A 14229-nucleotide genomic window follows, 5' to 3' on the forward strand; every position below is an offset into this window, starting at 1 on the left:
TCACAATTATGCACATAAAAAAAAAATGTTTAGGTTTACTACATGTGCATGAGTTCAAACGAAGTAGCGGGACAGAAAGGGGTTGTGTTTTTCTCTTTTTTTTTTTTAATTCGATTTGTTGTATTGTCCAGAGCCCCCTCCCACAATTCAGCCAAAGGATTACAGTGTCACAGAGGGTCACGGCTGTTATAAATACCCCTGTGGCCTCACGCTTCCCCATCAGAGAGGCTGAATGTCTGCAGGACATGCTCATCACTTGTCAATCCGTGTTCCTTTATTAAACCTCAGCTAGAACTTCCTCATAGATGCAGAGACCACCAGCCAGTTTCAAACTCAAGGTTTTATGACAAAAGCCAACAGGATCGATGATTTCAGTCTTGTGAAGCAGGACTGCCTTTCATGCCAACTTCTTTGTAGCTTGTAGAAGCATTTATGCTTATTTTTCCATAGTTCACACACCTTTGTTTTTTTTTTGTGTGTGTGTGTGTGTCTCCATCCGCAAAAAAACCAAAGGGATCACATCCAGATCTGCTCATCTTTTTTTGGTGGCTTTCATCCCTCCATTTTCTTCCCTCTGCATTGCTTCTGTTGACTTTTTGCAGCCATGTGGGAGTTCCGGTCCATGTCTTTTTGGCGGGCTGTGTTTGCCGAGTTTTACGGCACCATGTTCTTTGTGTTCTTTGGTCTGGGAGCTGCTCTCCGCTGGACCACCGGGCCACACAATGTGCTTCAAGTGGCCTTCTGCTTTGGGCTGGCAGCTGCCACGTTCATCCAATCCATCGGCCACATCAGTGGTGGCCACATCAACCCGGCGGTTACTTTCGCATACCTGATTGGCTCCCAGATGTCCCTGTTTCGTGCCTTCTTCTACATCTGTGCTCAGTGCTTGGGTGCATTGGCTGGCGCCGCTGTGCTTTATGGGGTCACGCCAACCAACATGAGAGGAAATCTTGCCTTGAATACGGTAAGTGGGCCTAATGGTTTGTCTGATTGATTGATGTTCTAAATCATAGAGGTGCCATTTATGTGTTCGTATATTTGGATAAGCATGTGTGTTTGCATGATTTCAGCTTCAGCCTGGCATCAGTATGGGAATGGCCACTACCATAGAAATATTCCTGACCCTGCAGCTTGTGGTTTGTGTGTTCGCTGTGACCGATGAGAGGAGAAACGGGCGACTGGGGTCTGCTGCCCTGTCCATTGGCTTTTCTGTGCTAGTGGGACACCTGCTGGGGGTAAGAGGGCATCAACAGGACAAAGATTCAGTTTTAACATCACTGCTTATCCTATGAGTTTAATCCATGGCAGTTTTTACAACACGAGAATGAAAATCAAACATTTAAGCATAAGAATGGGAAAATATGTTTTATAACTGTAAATATTTATGAGCAGATTTAGATTTTAAGGTGAACTATCCATAGTTTAAGGTTCATTGAATAAAACAAAGCAAATATATAGGAGAAAATCCTTTTATTGGCCAAAATTGGTCGAAACATTTTTCTGATGAAGTAAAAGGACAGTAAATATTAATGTATATAATCAAAAGCATGCATTTATATTGCATAACCCCTGATGTAACTTTGGAAAAATAAGCATACTCGCATACAAACAGTATTCTTGCATAAGGAATTTTTTTATAGATATGCATAGAATTACCAAATGACTTCCTATTTTGTCTGTATTACTATCCTATAGAATTCTATAAATATATGCTCTATGTATATCTATATAAAACATTACCTATATGTACAGTCTCCATTGATATCCTGTTTTGTCTGTATTAACTATATATTACAGAACTATATAAATAAATGCTCTATATATAAGAAACATTTTTATATAGATATACATAGTCTCCAAATAATTTCCTATTTTGTCTGTATTACTATTTATTATAGAACTATCTAAATATATGCACAGTGTATATAGGTAATATTTTATATAGTTATACCGAGTCTCCAATTGTCTTCCTATTTTGTCTGTATTAACTATATAAATATATGCTCTGTATATACAGGTAATATTTGTATATAGATGTACATAAAGTCTCAATTGATTTACTATTTTGTCTGTATTAACTATATATTTTAGAACTATAGAAATATATTCTTGGTATTTATAGGCAATATTTTTATATAGAAATGCATAGACTCTTCAATTGTTTTCCTGTTTTGCCTGTATTAACTATATAAATATATGCTCTGTATGTATAGGTAATATTTGTATATAGATGTACATAAAGTGTCTATTGATTTACTATTTTGTCTGTATTAACTATATATTTTAGAGCTATATAAATATATGCTCTCTATATATTGGCAATATTTTTGTATAGAAATACAATCTGTATATATAGGTAATATTTTATATAGATATACACAGACTTTAATTGATTTCCTAATATGTCTGCCTTAACTGTATATAATATAGAATCATACAAATATATGCTCTGTATTTATAGGTAACATTTTATATAGATATACATAGTCTCTACAATTGACTTCCTATTTTGTCTGTATTAACTCTATATAATAGAACTATGTAAATATATGCTATGTTTATAGAAATTTGTAAATTGCTTTGAAAGTGTCTGCAAAATGATTGCGCAAGTCAATTATGTTATCTTTCTTAATGTGCCTTGAGGCATAAAGATTTCAAGATCTGTAAAACCTGCCTTGAAGCAATATGTATTGTGAAAAGAGCGATCCAGATACTTTACATTTGTACATCTCCTTGCAGATGTATTACACTGGAGCCGGAATGAACCCCGCCAGGTCTTTTGCCCCTGCTGTGCTCTATAGGAACTTCATTAACCACTGGGTGAGGCAAATCTATATCATATTCAGATGAAGAATCTATTTGCTTCCTGGTCATTTTTGTTTTTAACCATGCCCCCCCGCCCTATATTCATGTCAGGTGTATTGGGTGGGCCCTATGATCGGCGCTGCCATGGGAGCTCTGCTCTACGACTTCATGCTGTTCCCACGCGTGCGGGGTCTGTCCGAGAGACTGGCTGTGCTCAAGGGAAACAAACCAACAGAGCCTGAAGCCCAGCAGGAGACGCGAGGAGAGCCAATCGAGCTCAAAACACAAGCCTTATAAACACTGCCAGGAAACTGTGGATCCCTAAAGCGACGCATACGTATGATCATTTTACACACACACACACTTCCAGAGGCAAATCAAGACACCGTAACCCCTTCACAAGGACTATGAATGAGGGTAAGAAGTACCCGCTCAGGGGCACCTCTGTCATTTCTAGTCTACTATGAGTGAACTACACTAGAAGTGGACTTCTGCATGCTTTCCGGTTTCACAGGCTTTCAATGATCTCACATTCATTTCACTTTCTTTTTTCTTTTCTTTGATTTATCCAGAGACGTGACACGTGTACTACATTATTAGCATTTTGCAACAGATTTCTACTTACTGTCGACATTATTCAGTTGTGCATGGTGTGTGTGCGTGGGTGTTTTCCGACAGTTTCCAAGTTTGGCTCTTCCATTTTCCACAATTCGCTATTTGTTTGTATCAATGCAATGTTCTTTTTTTTTCTATCTCCCAAAATGAAGGAAACATTCCTTTGATCTTTGGTTTAGGTGGATGTTCATTCACAACTGAAAGCTCTATAAATCCTTTGGGAACTTTGATCCCTCTTCCGAGTCCGTTTCAAACTGTTGTATCGTTTAACGGCAGCCCACAGTGGCCCAAGTATGAAATTCTTTATAAGAAACGCAGTCACACCATCATTCATTTATCTAAAAAATAAACAAATAAACACACAAAACACAACTAGTCTATTGTTATAGCCCAAATTTCACCTTTATACAGACAGAGCGGGAGGTATTTGTTTACAATAATACCGTAAGTGTTGTTTTAACTATGCGTGAGCTGTCACTGACACACTCAGCTCACTTTACGGAAAATACAAACACACGTCTTGTGAGTCCAAAAGCTTTGAGCGCATGTTGAAACCTGTTAGTTACAGACACAACTTAAGAAAGCAGAAGATATCTCTGAATGGGTTGTTGTTTTCTTACATGTATAATATATGATACTGTAAAGCACACAATATCACATAAGCAAGAGTGCCATTTTCCATACAAAATAGATTTTTATATTGGGTTAGCTACTGTACATTTTAGAGACCATATAGTGTTTTTTTCCGTTTCACGCAAGAAGCCAGAGATTTGTGCATCTCAGAGTAAAACCGCTGTGTTTTGTTCCTGAATGAATCTTATTTTTGAACAAATGGAATGAGGAAATGATTCAATAATCCATTTGCATGACTTGTTTCCTTTCTAAATGAATCTGCAGTTTTGAATGAATCAATTAAATAAACGATTCAGTGAACTTTTTGTCAACTTCACACTCCCCAAACAAGAAGTTTTTACCCTCAGTAGAGTTTAGTACTTTTAAAAATATTCCAAAGTACATTGTTGTTTTCTCAGACTTATTTTTTTCGTCTGCATTTTCTGTGTAGATTAGCAGGTTTGGCATCATTTTGTGTGTAAATAGCTTAAGTTGTGTTCTGACATTTAGTCTCAGGCAAATGAACATTTCTGTAAATCACTGTAAAAGAAATATGAAGCCTTACTGATGTGAGCAGAACAGGTTTAAAACATCATGGACTTATTAGTGACTGTTTCTGTTTTTTACAGTAGACTGGTACAGGGATTATGTCAAGACCTGAAAGAATTCTTCACTGTGGATTTTCCCATGGAATATTTCAATTTACGAGTAAAATAAAGACTGTGCTAATGTAAAATGCTTTCATGCTTTGCCCAACAAGGTCAATTACACACAGACACACACACACACACACACATCGAAGAAGCGGTTGTATTTTATAAAATGTTTTACTAATCAGTAACTAGATAAGAACGTTCATGTTGAAGAAATAATAAAACAAAGTTGATGCTTTACATCATTTAACACAATTACTGTTTAATTTTAGTGCTTATGTTTTTAATAGTAATTCCTGAATTACTATTAAATTTTAATATTTAATATTATTAAATAATACAATTCGAAGTATCAATAAATTATGTTTGCAGCAGACTCAATAAGAACCCCATAGGGAAATCAACAACATATTCTTCTTGGTCAATGGTTACATGATTATTAGATATAATTTTATGCTCAAAGCCTTGGGTTAAAAGTTGCTGTTGAAGCTAGCTGATTTTAAATCATCAATTCAGGTTAGTAAATAGCTATGTCTCTATTCACTTTTTTATGTGCATATTGGATATGCTCAGAAAAAAAACAGTTGATGGAAACACCAAGATGCGCATAAATTTTGAAAATGCGCATAAAATACCTATGATCTCTCATAACAAAATCCTATGGAGTCAATCTAGGGCCATACTTGCAAAATAAAAGAAAGTTCTGCAAACAAAAAGTAAAGTATTGAGCAAAAAATAAATAAATAGTTTGTGGAGTTTGACAGCAATATTCTATCACGGTGTCTCAATCATGTTCCTTGAGGACCACCAACAGTGCATGTTTTGAAAGACTATTACAGGTCTTTCAGTCTGTGTTAGCGAGCTGATGATCTGAATCAGTTGTATTTGGTTTAGGAGACATGAGCTGCGTCTGAAATTGCATACTTCCATAGTATATAGTAAGCTAAAATCTAAAGTCTGAGTTCAAAGAATTTGAAAATCAGTTTACTGGATAACTTTGTACTTTCGGCGAGATTCTGAAGTGCGCATCGGATGGATGCTATGCTATCCAATGATGCACCATGAGAGAATTCATAAATGGGAGTGAAGCGACGCATCACTATCACGTGTTGATGATAAAATCGGATGTAGTACGTCCGAGTTCCATTCACACTGCTCACATTCATACTGCATAGAAAGTACTCAAATGAACGGCCGAGTAGTACGAATAAATTCAAATGCAATACCTACTGAGTAGTTTGCGATTTTGGACGCAACCATGGAAAATGTGCAGTGCCGGATGGTCCTCCAGGAACATGGTTGAGAAACACTGTTTGAACATCTTTAAAGATAATAATGACATTTTTAAACAAATATTTATCCTTGACAAATCCAGAACTTTTTAACACTCAGACAAGATGCTTTGTCTTGAACTGCATTTTGATTTATTTACCAGCTTTAAACATGGAAATGTGAATATTTATTTTGTAAAAAAAAAAAAAAAAAAAGTATAATATCTTATATACCTGCTTTACATATTTGGTCACATGTATTAAAAAGAGAAAATCTTCAACCTTTACGTTGCATTGATGTGTAAGTGCTCTGTTATGGTTGGTAACAGGACTAAAACAAGAATCAACAATCAGGCAGGTGAATATCTGGCACATTCATCCATTAGTGCAACAGAAGGAAAAAAATCATCTGAACAGACAACAATACGGAATTAATCCCCTAAATACATACAGAAAGTCACTGATGGCACCTGAAAGATCCCATTTGATGTTTTCCTATTCAAAGCACTGTAAAATGAAAGTTTTATATTATACAAGACACAGAACAGTATTTCCAGAAGGCAAACATCACAGTTTCAATTTCAGGAAAGTTGATGATGTGTAGTACTAAAGACTAAATATAAAAAAGATGCACGGAGAACACTGTAAAATAGCAGAGACAGTATGATATGTGACATTAATCCTTAATGTAATTTTGTGCACATAAGATGTATTTTACATGATTTACACTCATCAATGCAGTAACGAAATGTTTGCAGGATGGCAATGTTAAAACTTAGAGATAATAATAAGAAGATAATAATTTCCTACTAAAGCAGGGTTTCTGCAGGTTTCAAAACCCTTTAGAGATCGGGTAATGAAGATTTAAAGAGCAAAAAACGTCCCTCAGATTTATTCATCTTTTACAACTAGATTATGGATGCAACTTTACTGTTCCTTCTGGATGATATGCAAACTTGTGTTTGCAAGCGCAAGTATCTTAAGATTTTTGAATCAAAATTATTTTAAAAGAAGCTAAATCATATGAAGCCTTGTTTTCTGAAAAGCAGATCAAAATCAAGTGAGTTTATGATCAAAACTAGAACATTTGCCAATGGACTCAAAAAGAAAATACTTCAGAGCTTGATTCAAAATCTTGCCCACTTTATATTAAGTGGCATTAACTTCGATGCACTTACATTTAAATTAATAATTAGGTGCAACAATGCCTTTATTGTGTACTTATAAAATCATCAGCATGTAATTACATCTGTAATTAATTATTGTAATTACATTTAGAATTGCACTGTTGACCTATTGCTTACACTATGGCTGTTTCTCAATATGCATTCATTAGCGATCTTGCGCCCTCGTGTTCTCATGTAACATCGTCATCAATCACTTAAGTTCAGTTCCAAAACTCAAATCGCAAGAACGGGGGATGCTTAATAGTTCCTGGATGTGTTCTTGATAGCGAGGATGCATCCCAGAAGTCATTGCCATGGGATAAAGGAGGTGGAAAGCATAGCATTTTATATAGATTTATTATTGTAGTTCAGAGATATAACTTATTTACCTCAGGAGTTTCCCTAAATGAAACGGTAAAAGTAAACATAACCATGAAAATCTTAATAAAGGCATAAACACAATGAGGATGTTTATTTGCTGAAATTCATATTAAAATCTAATTTATTTGTATTGTGCAAAGTATATGTAAGGTTTTTGGGTAACACTTTACAATAAGGTTCATTAGTTAATGCATTTACTAACATGAACTAATCACATGTACAGCATTTATTAATCATAATTAAATATTTACTAATGCATTATTAACATGCTTGTTAACATTAGTTAATGCACCATGAGTTAACATGAACTTACAATAAACTACTGTATTTTCCTTAACTAACATGAATAAATACAGTAGTAAATGTATTGTTCATGTTAGTAAATGCATTATTTACATTAACTAATGAACCTTATTGTAAAGTGTGACCGTTTTTGTTTATGTTATAAAGTATTGTTCAAAATAATAGCAGTACAATTTGACTAACCACTATAATCCAGGTTTTTAATATGGCAAACAAGTTACCAGTAGGTGCAGTAGATTCTCAGTAAACAAACAAGACCCAGTATTCATGATATGCACACTCTTAAGGCTGTGCAATTGGGCAATTACTTAAAAAGGAGTGTGTTCAAAAAATAGCAGTGCCTGTCGCTGACAGTACGAACTCAAAACTATCGCAATCCTATGAATCAGTGGTGTAGTCCTTGCTATACGCACTTATACTCAGTATGCCTACTTTTTTCCACTAGCTGTTTGGGTATTACCACTTCTGAGGATCAATAATTGCGTATGCCTTCGGTATACTCACTTGTTTTGGTGAATTTTGTGCCTTCGCGTCTCCTTTAACTGTCTACCAAATGTATTTTTTAATTTGCATCTTAATTTGTTGCAATGGGTGCATTTGTTTAATTTACGCCATTCTTCGCCCCCTGACGTGTAAAAACATGTCGTGAGAGTTTTTCGAAAATCACAACAAATCAACTGAATGATGTAAAATTAAAAAACAGCATAGGCGCTCCTTTAGCACTTCTATATTTCCATTCGGCCCCCCTAAAACATTTTTTGCGATTACCTCATAAACTGTACATCACTAAATGACCGCCTCAGTCCACTAAAAATTTGATATAAAAACGCAGGCAGACTTCCTCTCCTCTGTTTTCAACTCGTTTTTAATTTAGTCAGCTAAAAACAGCTGTGAGCACAAGGTGTGTTTATCGATAGATTGTTGAAATATCTGCATATTATTATATATATATTTAATTAGGCTCATATACATTAAAATACAGCTTAATATAATCTCCAGGTCTGCTGAGGTCACTATTAGCCAAGCATAAATGAATCTGAATTAAAATGAATAAATTTGTTTAAATATTGTTAAATAAATAGTTCACCCAAAAATTAAAATTGTCATCATTTACTCAACCTTTACTTGTTCCAAACTGATTTGTGTTTTTTTATTCAGTTGAACACAAAAGAAGATATTTCGAAGAGAGCTGGACACCTGTAACTGACTTCCATGGTTTTATATGTATGTATATATATATCGATAGTTTACTAGTGTATTTGTGTCATTGTCTTGTTGAAACAATTAATTTAAGGGCATGCCCTCTTCAGTATAAGGCAACATGACCTCATCAATTATTTTAACATATGCAAACTGATCCATGATCCCTGGTATGCAATTAATAGGCCCAAAGAAACATGCCCATGTCATGATGCTTGCACCACCATGCTTTACTGCAGGGGTCACCAATCTTAGTCCTGGAAGGCCGGTGTCCCTCCAGGGTTTAGCTCCAACTTGCCTCAACACACCTGCCTGGTTGTTTCAAGTATACCTAGTAAGGCCTTGATTGGCTTGTTCAGCTGTGTTTGATTAGGGTTGGAGCTAAAATCTGCAGGACACCAGCCCTCCAGGAACAAGTTTGGTGACCACTGCTTTACTGTCTTCATTGTGTTCTGTGGCTTTAATTCAGATTTTCGTCTCACTAACTGTCTGTGGCCCTTGGACCCAAAAAGATTTTACTCTCATGAGTCCATAAAATGTTCCTCCATTTCTCTTTAGGCCTAGTTGATTTGTTCTTCGGCAAACTGTAACCTCTTCTCCACATTTTTTTAGCAGAGGGACTTTGCGAGTGAAAGTCCCTCTGCTAAAAAAGAGGTAACTCCAGACTGATCATCCTGGAGGTTTTGCCCTACAATTTTAAGGTACTGGAGATAATTTTAGCTGAACAGCCTATAATTTTTTGCACCTCAACTTTTTATTCAAAGTACACTGTTCTTTTGAACAATCTGTTAACCGACCCATTTGCCTTAGTCTTTCAAATGCATCTTCAATACGTGCTGTTTCATTCTTAAATAGGGCCCACCTAATTCACACCTGTTTTTTATTTATTTATTTATTTTATTTATTTTTTTTACAAAATTGAAGACCTCACTGATTAAATGCCATACTTCTATTTTTTTTGAGCACACCCCTTTTAACTAATTGGAAAATAGCACAGTCTTAAGATATATATATATAACGAATGCTGGGTCTTGTTTGTTGTCAGAGAATCTACTGCACCTACTGGTAACTTGTTTGCAATGTATTAATAAAGAATATACTAAAAACCTGGGTTATTCTGGTTAGTCATGTTGTACTGATACTATTTTAAACAATACTGTATATACTGAAAAGGAGAAAAAAAGCAATAAATGGTTGTATGAATGCTGTAATGTTTAAATAATTTTCAGTTTTAAATGCCTGAAGGTCACGTGACCATTAAGAAGAATGCAGCATCTCATTTCTCACAGGATGCGTTCTCTGTTTTTGCGGTCTCCAGAGTCGTTCTTCCGAGGTGACCTGGCAAGACCAGTCTTCACAAGAACATGTTCTCTGAATTCATGGAATTGAGAAACAGCCCTTAACTATCCCTTAAACCAGGGGTGTCCAAACTTGGTCCTGGACGGCCAGTGTCCTGTATAATTTAGTTCCAAGGCCAATTAAACAAACCTGAACCAGCTAATCAAGCTCTTTCTAGGTATACTAGAAACTTCCAGGGAGGTGTGTTGAGGAAAGTTGGAGCTAAACTATGCAGGACACCGGCCCTCCAGAACTGAGTTTGGAAACTCTAAATCTACTCTTACCACTAAACCTGTCACTAAACTTACCTGTATTCCACCACAATAGCGCCAGAAGTGTTATGCAATACAATACAAAAAAATATGTGCGCTGTTCTTATTTTTTCTGAAGATTTGTTTTAAGTGTAAACTCAATGGTCTTCATTTTCAGAAAACATTCATATCTTCATTTTGCTTCTCCAGTAAAGCTTGATTTATTGGACTTAGGAGTATGGTCCTGTAAAACCAACATGAACATTTAATGCCACAATGTTTTGAATTTAGGATGTTGTGTTCTGATTTAACATTGTGAAAAGACGCATCAAGACTTAGAAACCCAAAGAAACCCTGACCTAAATAACATATGAGTAAGTTCAGCAAACCTCACTAATTATATGCACTTAATAAAACTGTGATTTCAGCTTTACTGACCAAACCTGACTTTATCATTTTATGAATACTGAATATTGATATGCAGTCCCAAACAATTCATGCAAATACAACAGCCAACTGAAAACTGTTTATATGAAAACTGGCACATAGAAATAATAAAACCTATACTTAAGTATAAAAGAGCACTGTGATGCTATTCTCTTTTAGCATCTCATCTTTAGATTCATGAATACAATTGTGATAATATCTGGTGACACACACTGATATATGTTTTTTCTGCATCAAATGTAAAACGTGTTAGTCAAATCTATTTAGTCTGTCTTGATGCAATGGAAAATGCAACTACTTTTGAAAACTTCATAGAATTTTACACAATTGCCTATTGGGTATTCACTATGATTACTGAGTCAAACACACTGGTCCTCTAAACTGCACTTTAGTGTGTTTTTGTTTTTGCAGGAGCTGAATAAAAACAATCCATGTGATCATTTCCCAATGACGATCAAATTTAAGCAAAGTAAATCCTTATAGATACACTTGTTTTGGGAAAAAAGGGTAATGTCTCTTTTAGAGGGTGAGAGTTTCTCTTCATAGAGCGCCAAGTCATCTGATAGTCTTTCTCCATCAAGAACAGAGGGACTGTACCTCTAGCAAAGCTCTTTGCTGGTGATTTGTTAGATAGATGACAGAAGTCCCTCAAATTCCTCCATTTCTGAAAATTCGTCAGGGGGGTTTACCTGCCTGTTGGAGAAAAAAAAATACAGATGTTTTGTGATTGATGGCGAAACATTAACAAGACTGTTTACCCAAAAGTCAGTTTTGTTATTTATTGTCTGTTCAGACTAAAAGCTAATTGAGTTAATTGTGTATGAAATGTGATTTAGGCAATGATATTAAATGTATTTGTGTTACTTGTGTTTTTGTGATATATGTGATGAGAATAATAATGTAATTATGGGGTGAAGCCAAAGAGAAATGTCTACTTGTGGACAATAAATAAAGTCGAAAGTATTCATTATAATAACAACTCTAAGACCATTTTAAATAGCAGAATCATTTTCAGAATGTTTTTTCTCTGTCATTTGATGAACAAATAAAACACTGACAGCCAGTCTATTCTGCCTCAAGGAGCCAAAACTCCAGTGCGCACTGACAATAACCCTCTAACTGCCTGCTCTACCAAATTGTTGACCATGTTATGACTGTTTTAAATAATGACCGTTAAAGTCATTTAAAGAGTGACTGTTTTAATTAATGGTTTACACACACAGCCTTGCTGGTTTACAACAGGGGCGGACTGGGACAAAAATTCAGCCCTGGTACTGGAGCCACACCAGCCCACATGACCACACCGACACAGCTCCACCGACGGACACACACATTTACTACTTATATTGGTGTTCAGATGGTGAAATAATATAAGCAATACCATATATGTAATAGATATTTAAACATTTAATTTATGTGACTAGAAAAAAAACAACCCGTTTATAACAAATTCATACATACAGTAAAACTAAATTATAATAATTTAAAGTCTGTGTGCTGTCTGTTTATACCATTTGTCTGCTATTTATGATAGGAGTAACCTGCGAATGTGTATCACACACATTCACATTTTTTTGTTTTTTTTTCTACCTCTACCACACTCCTCCCTGTCTCTGCTAGGCCTACCGAACAATCTTTTCTCACAGCACTGGTATTGGCAATACCCTAGTTAATAAACACAGTATAGGATGTAAAGATTGCAGCAAAATGTTTTCTTACTGACTGCTCTTAACATTTGAATACCAGGGTTTCTGCAGGTTTCTTCAAATCAAATTTAAAACATTTCAAGACCCTTTTAAGACCATTATGAATAAAATTTTAGACTTATGCAGGGCTAAACACAAAGGATTTTTTCTAATGGTCTGGTAACTTTGGTAAATAGTTTTTGTATTAATGGAAGATCATGTAAAGGGATGTGTTGCTTTATTTTTCCTTCCATGATTAGGGAATTTAATTTGGAGAATTTGCTGAAAATAAATGTAACAGCTGTTATAAACTGAATCTCTTTGCAATAAAAAAACTGATTTGGCCAGATTGGGTAGCTTTACTTGGATAGAGGGAAATTAAGAACTGTTTAAAATTATTTAAGACCTACAACACAATATTTCAGTGGACTTAAGACTATTTAAGGCCTAATATTTTGTTTTTTTTTTATTTAAGACATTTTAAGAGATTTTAGGACCCTGCGGAAACCCTGTATACAAATTATTACAATTAAGTAATAACAGTAGCACCAAAAGGAATAGAAAACGAAAAAAGCAGCAATATTTGTGTGTACCAGCAGATTTGTGCATTTTTTATCCTTCATGATATATAGTTATTTGTGAAATTATGCTGAAGTGTTGCTAGTGCTGCATCTCCATTTGTGTGTAAAGTTGTGTGTTTGTGTGTGTGTGTGTGTGTGTGTGTGTGTGTGTGTGTGTGTGTGTGTGTGTGATACACATTCACAGGCTCCTATCATAAGGGTTAATTTATTTTTAAATAGAGCCACAGTGTTAAAAGGGTTCACATGAGCTTCTATTTTGAAGTGTTTCTGTCAATCAGTGATCTCATACCCCTTGTTGATTGTACATGGAAGTGTTTTAGTATCTTTATTTGTATAAGTTTTTTCTGATTCCTTAACTTGTTTATTTTAATTTGTTGTAGACCACAACAACCCACAAGGATACCCAAAGTAATTGTTAGCACTTGCATACTCAGTACTTGTTGGAAAATTTGTGGAAAGAATAAAGAGTCAAAATAATTCTGGATAGATTGAATCTCATTTTCCCTGACAATGAGATGATTATGTTTTGTAACCTATGCATGTATTTAATGTATTAGTTTAAAGACTAGCTATGTATTCAGAGTTCACTACAAATGCATACAGTACTGTGGCTATAGCTTTAGGTTCTTTTGCATGTTAGAATATAGTCCTAGTAGCATACAGCAGTCTGTATACCCGAAATCACTTTATCTGCTCATAATGACATATTAAAATGTACGGGAGTTTAAACTGTTAAACACAATGTAGGTCACTGTCACAAACTGTCAGAAGTAGCATGAATGGCGAGACATTTACTTGGTATGTTTTAGTATACTGACTTAGCCGCCGACGCAGCCACCGAAGGTTCGAGAATATTTCAGGAACTTTATGCATTTGGCAGCGTCTGATTTTAGAGCCCCTTTTTGCACTCTTTCCCTGAGC

At 35.3% G+C, this 14229-nt stretch overlaps 2 protein-coding genes across 5 annotated transcripts in view; one reads left to right on the top strand and one right to left on the bottom strand.

Annotated features, from left to right (window-relative positions):
* The first annotated feature begins 218 nt into the window (after positions 1–218).
* Positions 219–4768, top strand: mipa (major intrinsic protein of lens fiber a). The gene is given in 4 exon segments (NM_001003534.1): positions 219–964; positions 1071–1235; positions 2740–2820; positions 2917–4768. Coding segments are annotated over 4 exon segments (792 nt in total). The 5' UTR covers positions 219–604; the 3' UTR covers positions 3103–4768.
* A 1387-nt stretch (positions 4769–6155) lies between these two features.
* The window catches only part of stat6 (signal transducer and activator of transcription 6, interleukin-4 induced), a 56195-nt gene continuing 48121 nt past the window's right edge, over positions 6156–14229 (bottom strand). For 2 of the 4 annotated variants that reach the window (XR_012398252.1, XR_012398253.1), the window contains exon 20: positions 6156–11735. Coding sequence is in view for 2 of the 4 variants with exons in the window: in XM_073938120.1 (XP_073794221.1) it covers positions 11669–11735 (67 nt within the window). In the remaining 2 variants the exon portion in view is untranslated. The remainder of the gene's footprint in view (positions 11736–14229) is intronic. The other 2 variants (XM_073938120.1, NM_001130590.1) reach the window with 2 other exon arrangements.

This window comes from Danio rerio, chromosome 23 (genome assembly GCF_049306965.1).
Source record: "Danio rerio strain Tuebingen ecotype United States chromosome 23, GRCz12tu, whole genome shotgun sequence".
NCBI lineage: Eukaryota > Metazoa > Chordata > Actinopteri > Cypriniformes > Danionidae > Danio > Danio rerio.